The following is a 14,691-nucleotide window of genomic DNA, read 5'->3' as shown; positions in this document are numbered from 1 at the left end:
TCAAAGGGGTGATGCAACAATTTTTGGACTTTGCGAAAATACCTTTAAGATCAGATCACTGACGTTAATGACCTATAAAACACGCGTTCGTTTTTCCCCCACGCAATAGAAGTCCCCGAAAAAAAATTAAAGAAAAACGAGCAGTGTTCAACCCCTCAACTCGCAGCCAGAACAAGCGGCACGTCCTCCTGGGAGACTGCCCTACTCGGCTCGGGTTCTGAGCAACAGCGAGAGCTGATCGCTCGGGCCAGAAAAATAGCGGTAGCCTGCGGGGCCCTGGACATGGGGACCTGAACCTAGGGGAGGAAACCCCTCAAATCAGAAACAATTAAAAGTTTTTACCACCACCACCAACAAGCGGCCACGTGATCTGGAGCCGATTCTATGCCGCCAATGTTGATCATATATCCACGCGCTGGGGTTGGCAAGGCACAGGACACGCGCTGAGTTCTAGACATTGTTATGGCTCGGCTGTTGCTACCCGAATGCTTCTCGAGCTAGTAATTATCACGAGCCAAAATCGAGTGGCCACGTAATGCTCTGGTCCAATCTATTAACCGCATTCAAATATCGTCATTGGGGTGTACTGCGATCCCCACGTTACGTCATCACCATTCGCAAAGGAGAGATTGATTGAAAATGATTGCTTTTGTTCTTGAAATTACACCGCAACAAAGAAGTTTCTTGGTCAGTGGCGTTGCGTGCGAGTATCCTTGAGTCCCACTTGTGCCAGTAAGATCGTGTAAAGTGAAAAACATTCCAATTGAATATCGTTGCACCACCCCTTTAAAGGCCGACATCCAGACGGAAAGAGAAGCTTGATCTCTTTCGAGGTAGTTGCAAACAATTAAACCAAATTGAACGGTTCACCATTTAATTCCTCCGAATGTTACCCTTCCATCCATTGTTTCTTATCTAGTCCCATAAGGTTGGTACACTAAAATAAGTTCCCTTTGTCTCAAGACGCTAAGAAAGAAAAACAAACTATTTTAACACCTATCGTGTAACTTTTTTGCGGGACAGCATGGAGAATTAAATGGCGATCTCGACTTCACGTTTGGCACTCGGCTTACATTGTTTTGCTGACTCTTATAAAAAAGTTAACGGTCTGAAGCCCCTTTAAAGATTCGGCGAGGCGTCGCAAACCGAGGGGCGTGCGCTAGGTGGGGATCGTAAGCTGACTGGCCGATGGTTTTCTGCCTGAAGGCTTTCGTTCTGAAGGCCTTCGAAATGCCTGTGAAACAGGGACATTACTCGTGGATCATACTGTCCTTGAGGTGTGTCTGAAGGCTTCACAAGGTTCTTACGCGTTGCAGCATAGCCTCCTCTATACGGGTTGCAGCCCAGCAGCATACCGAGCTGGATCTCCTTTCCAAAAAAAAAAAAAAATAATAAAAACGCAGGTTATTGCGTAAGGCGCAGTTAAAATGTAGATAACAAGACAAAGAACTAATATTGCAAAAAGAAAAAAGAAAACTTTCAGTCTTTCCACTTTGGTGAAGAAGGAAGACCAGCGGAGCTGTACAATGGAAAGTAATGGCCAGCCGCATGTCGGCAAGCCAGAGCGGAAAGGCTGCCGCCATCGATGAGCGACGGCGGCCACCAGACACGTAGCTTGCCGCCGTCGCTCATAGACGGCGGTAGGTGTCCAGAGTTCGGTGTCTTCATTTCTTTGCGGGGGACACGATGCTGGGGAAACTTGCCGTTAAGTACTCCACTGTAAAAATAAAACTACTACGCAAAGTAGCTTTCTATGGGGGAACTACTGGAGAGCAATATTGAGAAGAGAAAGGTCCGGACAAAGAGATTCAGATGCCGAGAAGAGCGCGAGATGGTCGACGCCCACTAACGATCGCAGCGGAATGTTGATGGGCTCATCTGGCCAAGCGACAAGAACACCTCGCGACATTCGAAACGGTTCTATGTCCCCACCGAGTCCGATAATGTTTCCGAAAACGAGTTTCCTCCGCGTTCTCCAGCCTCGACGTCTAATAAAACAATAAACAAATACATGAAATCCAAAACAAAGAAAAAAAGTCCATCTACTATTCGAGGAAGGAAAAACCACCGTTACCCAAACGGCATTAGCAGGAATTTCATTGGCACACGCGCGCAAACTATAAAGGAGAGAAGATATGAAGAAGAAAAAAAAATATGTGACTAAGGATCATAATTGTGTCAAGACACGGAACGAAAAAATTATCTTCCCTCCCGGTACACGTTGCGGCCCAGAGGAATGTCTTTTACTCTCCCTTCCTTCTACCGCAGGTGTTATTCGCGGTGTAAATAACCCAGCTGCGATGCGACTCAATGTACAGAAGACCTTCGGGCAAGGTACTTACGACAGGGGCCTGTACGAAGGGACGCCGGCAAAGACAGAAATACACCGAGTCAAAAACAATAAATAAAAAAAAAGAATATCCTATTTGAGATGCCAGAGGAAAAAAAAACGTCTGCTACCAAGAAACCGAAGCGAGCAATTCAAGAGAGCCGATAACAGCGTCGTAAAAAAAAAAAAAAAAAATTACACACACAAATAAATGGTGACTTGAAATCGTTAGCCTTGAAGCCTTCTCGAGATACCTAACGGTTTCAGAGAAGAAATGCCCGACGGAAGAGTTCTGCCGTATAACGCTCTTTAAAGGGCTCTGCAGTCGCGAAAACGGGGTAGTTTGCCAAGCTGTAATTACCGTATCGTCTCTCGCGGTCGACAGGAATGCAAATGAAGCTGTTTTCACTCGACGGCTCGGGGGCAACAGGTGTCCGAAGCGATTAGGTCGCGGGTACAGCGTACGCACCATCCATCGTTCATCGACGACCGTTGATGCTCGGAGCGAAGATGGCGACTTGCCGCGTTGCCAACTATTCTCGGAACGTCCTTGCACCTGCGCGTCTGTCCGACTAATTGCCACCGCGTTTGCGAGGAGCACTCGAATCTTCTTATTTGCAAGGCAGTTCTCTGTCCTGGACACGGAACAAGCTCAGATGGTTTGCAGACGAAACATAAGCATGGCGCGAATAGCCTTCCGGTTTGGCTCCAGCCAAATCTGCAACGTCCGACCTGGACACGTGACAAGTTCAGACTGTTCGAAGACGAAACGTCAACAAGATGGGAACGGACTTCCGGTCAGGCTCGAGCCAAGTCTGTAACAGCGTGCCAAACAGGATGACAGACCTCGGAATAAGATACCACGGAAGATTGGTATATGGCAGCTCCAGGAGCACGGGGCGTGGAAAAACGCTCCCACCTTCGATGTTTTTTCTTTAATTACACAGACAGATGAGATATAACATTACTTTTCTCTGGAAAGTAAGAGTTCTGAGTGAGGCTTCTGAGTCATCTCAATGTGGACACCCATGGTGAAGTGAGTAGACTGAGTGCAACAGAGGGCCAAAGCTAGCGTCCCGATATCTCTTGCACGATCGTCCATGACTGAATTAGGATTCACGTCCTTGCATAATATTAGCAAAGGGTTGCAATCGATTCGCAGGGAAACGTTCACTAATCGGTTATTGACTTTGTGTAACGGTACCTTTCGGGCAAGACGCAGATAGTGAGAAACTTGTATCCCAAGGTTTGGAACAACGATCGTTACTGGGCACGTTCGCCCGCTTGCTTTTGTTATACCTACAACTGTACACGCGTGATGGGCTTCGCACACGCTGCAATTACGAGCGGTGTTCAGCTTATCTCGCGGTTGTACACATCAGTAGACTCAAGCGCATCGAGCGGCCAAGTATACACATTAGGAAGCGGGACAGAATCGTCGTTAGTGTCACCGATGCGCGCAGCAAATCGTTGGAGGCGGTGACATCGGTTCGAAAATTATCCCCATAAACAATACAATAAAAATACGGAGGACCAACTTTGCTCATAACGCATGCGTCTACAAACAAACAACCAGTAGAACGAACCGGGATCCCGAAGTTCTCTTCAACGGGGACAATGGATTCGGGTAGCGCTAAAGACAATGGACGGAAACTGGTCTTCGAGCCGCGGAACAAGGTCTCTGGGTTAGACTCGTATAAGAGCCAAAGGGCAGAGGGCAAAGTGCGTTCGACTCTGCAACAATGGATTGCGGAGTTTCGAAATTGTCTTCCTCTCCCAAGAGTCGAAGTAGATCTAGCATATGGGAGCGGAACGTCGTCCTAATATTCGCCGACGGGTCGCTGCTGAAGAAGCGCGCACTCCTGGACCACCTTGACCGGTTTCTGCGTCGCTTGCACAACTGGAGCTCGCATCTTGGACGCTGTGGTGCGACCGGACAGCGCGTGACGTGCATGCGACGGCCATCGGGAGTACGCCTGATGGAAAATTAATCGGCCTCGGTCACGCCGATTGGCCCCTGCGGTACAATGCGCGGTCCGAAGGAAATTTCCGCGTTCGCCTGGTGCTCAAGGGATACAGGTATCGTTTCTTGGTTTATATAGCCGGATCTAGTCACACGGACAGCCTTAACCGTAGTTAAGGGGGACTCTAACTACCGTGTTATACAGTCTCATACGTGAATTCGGTATGAATTAATAGTTATGTTCTAGATCAGAAACTTTTTAGGGTACCCTGCAAACCGTATATATATATATATATATATATATATATATATATATTATTTTTTTTTAGCAAGGAATGCTTTATAACGAAGGCCCCTACTCCCAGAAGTTTGTCCGCCAGTGCGACCGTGTATCCAAGCGTCCTCGCATGGTCGTACAAGTCAGCACAACCGGTTTGGTTACCATGGCAACATAAGCAAAACAATGCACACCAGCACTTGCTGCGAAGTACGGAGCACGATGCTTTTACCCCTGCGCCGGCTAAGTTGTATGCTTACGTGTCTTACCTCAGTTGCTACATGTCGACACTGTCTGTAGTGCATGGTGATGACAAAGAGGAAGGCGCTGTCTGTTAATAAACAATATGTACTCCTTCACTCCCCGGAACGAATCCTTGACGTATATTAAACAAATTTAAACGATCGCTCTTCAATACGTTCCATGCGTTATAAAACTTGGACATAAAAGGTAGCTGCCAATTCTTTTACTATAATAATTTCATTAGTCGTCTCACATTCTCGATATTTGCATATAATTTAAGTTCAATAGTACATACGCGTCTAGAAGAACCTCTGCCGTGTATGGTCCAGTCGATATCCTGGGTTAAAACGTTAAAGCATTGGCTTACCAGCAAGTCAATGCTTTAGCGATTACCAAATTTTAACAGAACAGGAACTACCGTATTTTCCGGACTATAGTCCGCACCCGGTGTATGGTCCGCAGGGGGAAATTCGGGGTCAAAAATAAAAGATTTTGCTTAGATGGCCCGCACCCGGTGCATAGCCCGCACCGGGTGCATAGTCCGCACCTGGTGCTTAGTCGACACGTAAATCTTCTCATGGACGGCACACGTTTACAAATGTCTGCTTTTTAGCTCACAATAAAGCCTATAATGTGCATAAATCGTCATTAACATACACTTTCGTGCACAAAATTCGTCACGTCTCGTTATAATAAACGATCTTGAAAAACGTAATTCTTGTATAGTCCGCACGCGTAGATAGACCGCACAGCCACAAATTTCAACTTTTAAACATGTATAGTCCGCGGACTACAGCCCGGAAAATACGGTATATATCTTAGCTTTGAAATAAATAAACTGTTTATTCGCTCCGGCGTGCTGTACCAGCTTTTGTTTGGCCGTATGGCTTATGTGTCTCTAATTCCTTCGATCAATGGGTAATTTGTTTTGTTTTTCTGCTATTTATATCTCATGTTGTACTGGCTGTACAGAACGGGAAATGGGGCCTCGTCAGCAACTCCAGACATCTTGAACCTGAGTCTTTAAATGTGTGTATATATAGCTGGGCAAAATATACAACAATAGACGTGTTTTTTTTTTTTTTTTTTTTTTTTAAAGTGCGCGTTGTTTGGTAGTTACGGCCTCAATTATTCGAGTCCGCCATTGCGCGGGCACGCAATCTGGGCGTGCATTGGATACGAGGACTGCATCAAAGTTCGGTGTGCGTTCGGCTCACACTCGGGTCCAATCATAATCTTCGTGCCGAAAACATTTGCGACCGCCAATGTTGCTTGGTGAGATTTTGAAAGGGGTCCCTGGTGGACTATTGATGTGTTTGAAACTCAGTTGACGCGGCACAGTATCGGAAAAAAAAATGCATGACAAATTACAAGACAATAGTGTTGCATACGTGAAAAGTTCCACCACCACAAACGTTTATATCATCGTTTGGCAGCACGCCTAGCCGGTTCAGCTAGACACCTACGTTCACGGCGCTCTTCATCGAATAATCTAACGCGTGGCATGTGTACACTTGAAACGATAAACATAATAATCTTCCAGAACCTTCTAGTCCACTCTTCCTCTTCCGCCTCGCCTATCTCTCCTCTTCACCCCTGGTCACACGACCTCCCCCTCTAACCAATCAGCGTCGAGCACTTCACTCCTCCTCTCCCACCCGTCCACCAATCAGTGTCGAGCCTCGCGGTCACGCGTAGGCTTCACAAAATGCTGAACACGTAGCCAAAGAACGTTTCACGTTAATAATTGGATCATGCCAAATTGGGTGATGATGCTATGTCTACAAGGGTATTATGGTCAAAAGATTTTGAATCAAAACAGTGTAAGAACAGAATCAATTTTCAAGAAGTGCAGACTAAAAGGTGCTGAAATAAGGTCCCTCCCCTACACAACCCTTCAAAATCTTGCAAATAAGTAAAATAAAGTACATTGTATTCAGAAATTATCTGTTTCGCGACAATCTGCGCAAAATGGTAGGCGGATATATGCACGAACTAATAGTGTTACCATATTTCGATTGGTGACTAAATAAAATTATGATTAGATGAAGTTGATAAATGTTAGAATCCTAGGGGAGATGTTGTAGTGGTTTTCACTATTTTGTTTTTGTAACTTTACTAATTTTGGCAAAACTGAGCGAGTTCGCTGGAGTTCGAGTCCGAGAATACCGATTAATCACAAAAGAGACTATGTTTGCTGATGGCTCGTTAACGAGTGACAGTGATTCAATCAGCCGGTGCGCCGCAAGTATTATATTTAAGAGGGCCTAACACAAGAGTAGGGTAAGAGGGATTCTTTGGTGCCGTAATGACGATAGGAAGATGCCTACTCCGTCGAGTGTTTCCAGTGCGAAATTTGGAGCGGGGTTTCCCAGTTTCTACACTTCTAATTCATCTCATTTTAGGAGAGTATCAAGAGTATCAAAGTATACAAAGTTATTAAAAATATCAGTAAACAGTGAAGAATCCTTCCCAATTACACGTAAAAAATACGAATACAGAGCCATGCGAAATACAGATTATAGCTGCATATAGAGCAAAGAGAGAGAGGAAAAAAAGTTATTCGTGACGCGAACAAGTTCTACTGATAATACATTTCAGTCTAATGTTTTAAGCAAAAATCGACAGATAAGTATTCCGTTATTTCGCACTGAATTAGCTTCTGGGATTTTTGATAATGAATGAAGGGGCACACTGCGCGACACTGTTAGCGGGAACACGACATCGGCGCTTTACGGCGCTTTTTTTTTTATTTTTCTTCCGACAGGTATTTCATGGGCATCAAAGTTTACCGGTTAGCTTAGTGCACCGAATAAGCAGAAAAAAAAAAAAACAACGCTGGAGACGAGGCGAGAGGGAGCGAGGAGGCGCTCGCTTCCTCTTCAGTGCTCCCTCTGCAAAAGTGGAAAGGGTAGAGAGCTTTTTAAGAAAAGCTTGTCCTTCTTTACTTAGCAGTTCTTTGATATAAGAGAAAAACAGAGAAAATCGACCATGTTTTAATTAGAAAAATTGGTTGTGGGTATGTTTATACACCCTTGAAGTGAGTCTAGTCTGCCTTCAACGAGCGACTTGTTTCTCAGCTGTAGATGAACAATTGAGTCAGTGCAGTACAACCGCTAGCCTGGGGTCTTTATCGTGCACTACGCAGCAGGGATACACGACCGCACGCCGGTACGATGCTCATCCAGGTCGAAAAAGGCAGGGGTGGGGACGAAACCCAGGATCCTGGGTTCTGCAGCGCGAGCTTTCGCTCCACGTGCTCCAAGCTGGTGTGCGTTGGACCACTCGGCCGCCGATTTCCTAACCGACTTAACAGTGTCCCGCAGTGTACTAGTTGGTACAGGTTCAAAAGTGAAACAGCGCTAAAAAGACGAAGAACCGAAAAACAGAGAGAAATAGACCGATTTCACCCGCCTGTTTTAGTACGCCACCGCTGCCGCAAAGAATCCAGGGAACTTCAGTCTTCCTGCACGTGCCACAACCTCGCCGGAGCTCTGCACGAGCAGAACACGAACAGTCTCGTGCACTGCCAATTGCCTCTTGCTAACGAAAATTATGGCGGCTTCACGCATGCGCCGACCGCATGGTGGGATCGGTCTATTCTCACAGCAACGGGGAAATAAAATATTCAAATTTTATTTTCTCGCTGCTATGGCAACTAAAAGTTCAGTTCTTAGTCAGCGCACGTGTATACTTTTCTTTTACTTCGTCTTGTGGCGCTGTTTCACTCTCATCCTGTGGTTTTGGATTGTTTGCCCGCAGATCATAAAGTGGTTTCTGCCGTTTGCACTATGCAGGTGGACGATCATTGCGGCCCTCCTGGCGGCAGCAACGGCCCAGACAACGTCCTTTGATGGCCGCCAAGTCCGTCAGACGCAAGCCCCGGCCAATGATCCGAACAACTTCAGCGTGTTCGTTAGGGCACTGCCTCCGCACGCCAACGTACCGGGTGGCTCGCAGCAGCAACAACAGCAGCAACCACCCAACAGCCCCATCCGCTTCGCTGCCGACTTTGGTCAGGCTGCTCAGCCTCAGTACACTGTAAGAACGCAACAGCAGTTCCAGCAACCCCAGCAGCAACAGCAGCAGCCACAGTTTCAGCAGTTCAACCAGCAGCAACTACAGGCTCAACTACAGCCACAGCGTCAACAGCAGCAGCAACAACAACTGCAACAGCAACAATTGCAACAGCAACAGTTGCAGCAGCAACTGCGTCACTTCCCACAGCACCCTCCACAGCAACAGCAACAGCAACAACAGCAGCCGCAGCAGCAGCAAGTATTCAACGGTCAGCAACAGCAGTTCAGCTTCGCGGACACCGGAAGGCAGGGCAACGTTGGCTTTACGTTTCCGCAGCAGGCGCCGACTTCAGCCACAACGCCCCAACCGCTCGCTCAGTCGTTCCCGAGGCCACAACAGTCCTTCTCAGTGTCTTCGTCCTCGTCGTCTGAAGACGCCCTGAGGCAGGGCAAGATCGTCGGTTCCATCCAGCCTCCGGCGCAGGTCATCCAGAAGTCGCCTGCATCTGAGATTCAGCAGAGCAAGCAGCCAGAGGCGAAGGACAAGGCCGCCAAGGATAAGGCAAAGGACGAGTACGTCGTCTACTACTATTATTATTACGATGACGACAACAAAAAGAACCTGTCGTCGCTCAACTTTGACGACGTCCCTAACCTGGAGGGCTTCGACAAGGGCGAGGGAGGGAAGCTGAAAGGGAAGGTGGTTGCGTCTCCCAACCCACAGCATAGGTTCGAGCCCAAAACGGTGACAGCGATTCCACCAGCAGGCCAACAGCAAGCACCCCCCGCGTTCCCTCTGGAGCAGGCCGTTACGTCCGCACCGCAGACAGTAACCCAGGTGTCTGTGTCTGTCTCGGTGTCCGAGGGCACACATCCTTTGCTGCCGAGCCAACCGTTTGAAGCCAAGCGTCCGCCCGTCGTGGGTCCTCCTAACCTGGACTTCACGGGAGCCGTACTCGTTCCTGAAGGTGGCGTCGGTGTTCCTTCAGAAAGCCGAAGTGGTTCCACTCTTCAGACACCAGGCGTGTCAACGGTAGCAAGCGCTGAAACTCAAGGAGCCAACGAAATTATCGGCAAGAAGGCGCCAGACACGTCGGTAGTCGAGACGACGACAACAACGACGACCACGACCACAGAACCGCCGACGACTCTGCCGCCGACCACAACCACCACAGAAGAGCCCACAACTACCGAGAAGTCTCGGAGACACTTCGGAAACAGGAGGCGCTTCGGTGGACCTCACGGCAGGGCTCACCCACCAGGCAGAAAAGCGCACACGACTTCGACGACTACAACAACGGCGACGCCGTCAACCCGACGCACGATCGGTGGCCTCAGGAGGAACAGACCGTCACCGCGACCCGCAGCCGGAGGTCGTCTGCAGTTCGGACGCCGTCCTTCCCCCATTCATTCCCGGAACCACAAGGAGGAAGAACCAGAAGAGGAAGAGTCCGCCGCGGAGCACGAGCCGACGACGATCGCTCCGGCGACCACGACCGCTGGCGGAAAGAAGCGCTTCGGAGGACCAAGCCGTTTTGGAGGAGCAAAGGCCAACGGCAGGACCAGGGGTTCCGGAAGCACGCCAAGTCCCGCTTCTTCTACGACGGCCGGTCATCGACGACCGGGTGGTCCACGTCCAGGCGGAGGTCTTTTTAACAGGAGCAACCGGGGCCCACGGCCACGCACGCCTTTCAGCCGTCACCGACCAGGAGCCAAGAAGGTCGAAGAGGAGCACAAGGCGGAAGAGACCGAGGAGTCACCGGTGACCACGCCAGAGACCAAGGAAGAAGCATCGGCATCCGCGTCCACCGAAGCCGCGTCCAAGCACGAAGAGACCGCGGCGTCGGAGTCCGAGCCAGCGTCCGAGGAGGTCCACGCCACGGAGGCTCCGGCCGTGACTCCGGAGAGCAAGCCTGGCCGAAGACCCTTCGGTTCGAGACCTCGCCCAGCGCTGTTCGGGGGCCGGCCCCGGCCCCACCTGGGACGATGAGTGACTTCCGGCAAGCCAGGACTCATGTGTGGGACGTTTCTCTGCGCGCGCAGCCATGCAGGTCAAATGTCGGGACTGGCGACCGCTTCCCCCGCCGCGCGGGCCGCCGTCTCGGATGCGACTCCCTCTTCCAACGTTACGTTTATTTTTGTTTTATTGTTGTTGTAATTAATGTTATCTCGACGAGGCTGCGTTAGCGGTACCGTGCCCAAAGCTCCGTTGACGGTGAGCACCCGCGTCGTTTTTACATCTTCTCACCGACCGATGGAATTAAAGGAAAAAGGGAAGCAAGCTGACGCTGATCATGTCGAAATGGTTGCTGGTTTCTCTCCCTGCACACCGGGGATCTTGTAAATTTGTTCGCAGTGATGTCGGGAATCAGTCAGTACCAAGAGGAACTGACTGCTGGTGGTGGACGCGTGTGAACTCTAACACCGCTCTGTTCCCAGCTAGAGTCCTGGTTCCTAAAAATGAAACTAGCTGCGATACGTCGCTGATTTCTGGGTATGGGCAGTGGCCGAGGGCTTCGTCCTGTCGAGCTAACGGTCGATCAATTCCGCTTGCAGACGTCAGAAAAAGATGACTCCGGCGATTTGGTCACAACTCAGAGTAGTCGCCTATTCCCATAAGCTCTGGCATTAGTTGACGAACAAAAGCGTGGCTTCAGGGTTGCGGAATCAGCCATGTTTTGACAACATCCGAGGGTGAAGCTTTGGGAATGTTTGTAGAGTGAGGCCTCGGCCACAAATACGCAGACGAAAACGTTGCAGACACGCACATTGGCTTATTAACTATAACAGATGCATTTGTTTTAAAACGACATACATGGAATTCATAAGCTGTTGCAAAAAGGCGTCAAAATGTATTGATTGGTATTTAGAACATTACCGAAACCCGAGTGCTCCAATGCAGAACTTGTTCATAGCTTTTGAGCATAACGCAAGATTCTGATGCATAGTAAGATTGTTAATTAAGAAACATTTGAAAAGGATGGGCTACAGAAAATCATGTAAATATTTTACTTCTATAAGGGCAAGGTGCACTGATAAATGTTCTTGAATGTGCCTTCTTTTGCCCCTATTAACTCCAGGTGGGCCAAACACCACACGTCACATCATGGCATGCAGTGATAACAGAACTCCTTTCAAAGCTTCGTGAGACATTAAAAAGTCATTTCCTAGGATTACAACTTTCTGACAAAGAAAGCGGAAATCGATATTGCTTGTCGCCAACACGTGAACTTGCCGCAAAGCTGATAGTAGATTCAAATAGGTGTAAACCATTCGCCGAAGAGAGCTTGTAACACTCAAGCAGCACAGTAAGTGGTGCATTACACCTTTCCTGGCTCAGCCGTTTTCAGAAGATACTAGATTCTAGACGTCGCATGTACATGTACAAATGACTTTTCAATTCTACAACCTGATAGCGGCTCTAAGATGGCGAGCTACTGAGTCGTGTACATGACCAGTGAATATTTACTTAGATCCTGAAAAGGACAGAGCGCGTAGCTCTGAGGAGATGTACTGTTTTGTACAAAACAGTGTTTCTCCGACAGAGAAACACGCTAATGCTTCGTTGTTTCTAGGGACAGTGTTTCGGTTCAGCAGTCAGCAAAACGCAAACTGCTGAACGACAGAGAACTCGATTCTGGGCATATGATGAAAGGAGCATGTTCCATCGAAGAAAGAATTCCGGAACTAATTAAACGTGGTGAACCCGGGCACCTTCTACTATAGTTATGACTAGAGTGCGCCTGCCGAGATTTTGTGTGTCTGTACGAATGCCCTTGTTGATTTTTGCTCTTTCGGAGAAACCCTATAAAGTGTGCAATTTCGGATTTTCTTGTGTCGAATCGATCTTGACTCTTCTTTAGTATACCTGTTTGACACTGTGACGTGCAAAAGGAACAAGAACGGTGCGGAAGTTGAAGCTAATTTTAACGCCCGAACTTCGGTTGCAATCACCTCAAGCCAGCCATTAAATAAAATTATAGGGAATGGAGCTAATTTGCCTTCATATTGAAGTTCGACGAACATCATGTGTCCTCTTGTTGAGCAAGTGTTCCAACAAAATCCGTCATGTCGCATCGAAATGCAAGGGGAGAACGCTGATCAAAGGATAACATAGAGAACGGCGCAGTGACGAGGCAGCTAGGCGCACGCCTTACAGGTCGAGGACGGCGGGGGGGGGGGGGGGGGGGGGGGGGGGGACAAAGTCACGTGGCGCATTTGGCCGGTAAACACAGGCACGATGTGCGCAAGGAGCAGACGAACTTGCATACCGTATAGTCCGCGACGGTTTAAGGAACGCAGGGCTTGAAGGGTCCCGGGCGTCTTATCGTTGTTCCGCGGCCAATGAAATTGCGGCATTATCCGATAAGAATGCCGAAGGACCAATCACCAAACAAGAAGCCTGATCACAATAAGCCAATCCCTGTGTTTCTGACCATAGGAAACTCAATCACGGTTATCGACGGAGAGAGCTCGGCGAATGACGAAACCGAAGACATGGTTAGTAAGTGAAACTTGGAGGGCACTTAAGCTTCGCCTTTAAGATAGCGTTATTCGTCCCCGTTCGCATCGCCTTCTCATTCGACTTCAAGCTCGGAGCGTGTCTGGGCCGCAACGGAATGGTCGTGGGCTCGAATCCCGCCTAACATTCTTCAATTGTTTTTTTCTTTAAAGCAAATGAATTACTTTATAAAGTGATACGATTTGAGACATGCGACGACCTTTAACTCGCATTACATGTCACGTTTTAATCACTTTCATTCCACCCGTTACGTCACGTTGCACGTGAGCGTTGTTTGAAATTCTCGCGCGAGGCTATGTGGCTGTGACGTCATGACCCTATCGACCAATCAGGATTTTCCCGTCACGCCACCGATACCGGCTTTTCTGTGACACGAGCTCTCTAACGCTATGGCGTTAGAAAATGTGAATTAAAAGGTTAAGCTTGGGAGAAGAGCGTGTTGGTTTAAGTCATGGATGAAGAAAGGATAAAACAATTAAAACAGGGACAACACAACCACATCTTTCAACTAGCAACAGACGAGTAAACTTTCAACAGCGAGCAGCCCACTATACCCAGTAGGAGTAGGGGAGAGAAGGGGGAGAGAAGGAAAGATAAGACACGCGAAGTGCAAGTCAGGGTGGTAGGGTTATCTCGGATTTTAAAAATTCAACCTCAGTTTTCGTCAGCAGGAGGGAAGGGTTTGACACGTTGTTTTTTTTTGCTGTGGTCATGGCGAATGACTCTGTGGTCATGGCGAATGAATCATTCGCCATGACCACAGCAAAAAAAAAACAAAAAAAAACGTGTCAAACCCTTCCCTCCTGCTGACGAAAACTGAGGTTGAATTTTTAAAATCCGAGATAACCTTACCACCCTGACTTGCACTTCGCGTGTCTTATCTTTCCTTCTCTCCCCCTTCTCTCCCCTACTCCTACTGGGTATAGTCGGCTGCTCGCTGTTGAAAGTTTACTCGTCTGTTGCTAGTCGAAAGATGTGGTTGTGTTGTCCCTGTTTTAATTGTTTTATTCTTTCTTCATCCATAAAAGGTTAAAAGGCGCGAACAAACAGGACGAAAAAAGACACGTACGACGCAGACATTCTGTGATGTGCCACCGAGCATGATCTGGCATGTGAGACGTTGTGCTCAATGTCACATCCCATGACTTAATTTGTTTAAGTCAAACCTCATCGTTCGCCGAGCTGCCTCTGGCGATCACTCTCACTGGGTCTTTGTGTGCGCTGAAGGTAAGTTCAACGCTCGGGCATTTTTTTTAGAGTGTAAACGGCTCGTGTTTGGGCCCTGGCGGTTCGTACACCATTAAAAAAAAAGTATGTTCTTCTTTTTTTTTTTTTTCT

General features: G+C 48.3%; 1 protein-coding gene across 1 annotated transcript in view; it reads left to right on the top strand.

Annotated features, from left to right (window-relative positions):
- LOC8029533 (mucin-5AC) overlaps positions 1 to 12,658 on the top strand; it is a 47,283-nt gene extending 34,625 nt beyond the window's left edge. The window contains exon 2 of the mRNA XM_029969025.4: positions 8,610 to 12,658. Within this exon, the coding sequence (XP_029824885.3) occupies positions 8,610 to 10,821 (2,212 nt within the window). The 3' untranslated portion in view covers positions 10,822 to 12,658. The remainder of the gene's footprint in view (positions 1 to 8,609) is intronic.
- The last annotated feature ends 2,033 nt before the right edge of the window (positions 12,659 to 14,691 follow it).

This window comes from Ixodes scapularis, unplaced genomic scaffold (genome assembly GCF_016920785.2).
Source record: "Ixodes scapularis isolate PalLabHiFi unplaced genomic scaffold, ASM1692078v2 PGA_scaffold5__190_contigs__length_132052651, whole genome shotgun sequence".
NCBI lineage: Eukaryota > Metazoa > Arthropoda > Arachnida > Ixodida > Ixodidae > Ixodes > Ixodes scapularis.
This window is presented reverse-complemented; position numbering and strand designations above follow the sequence as displayed.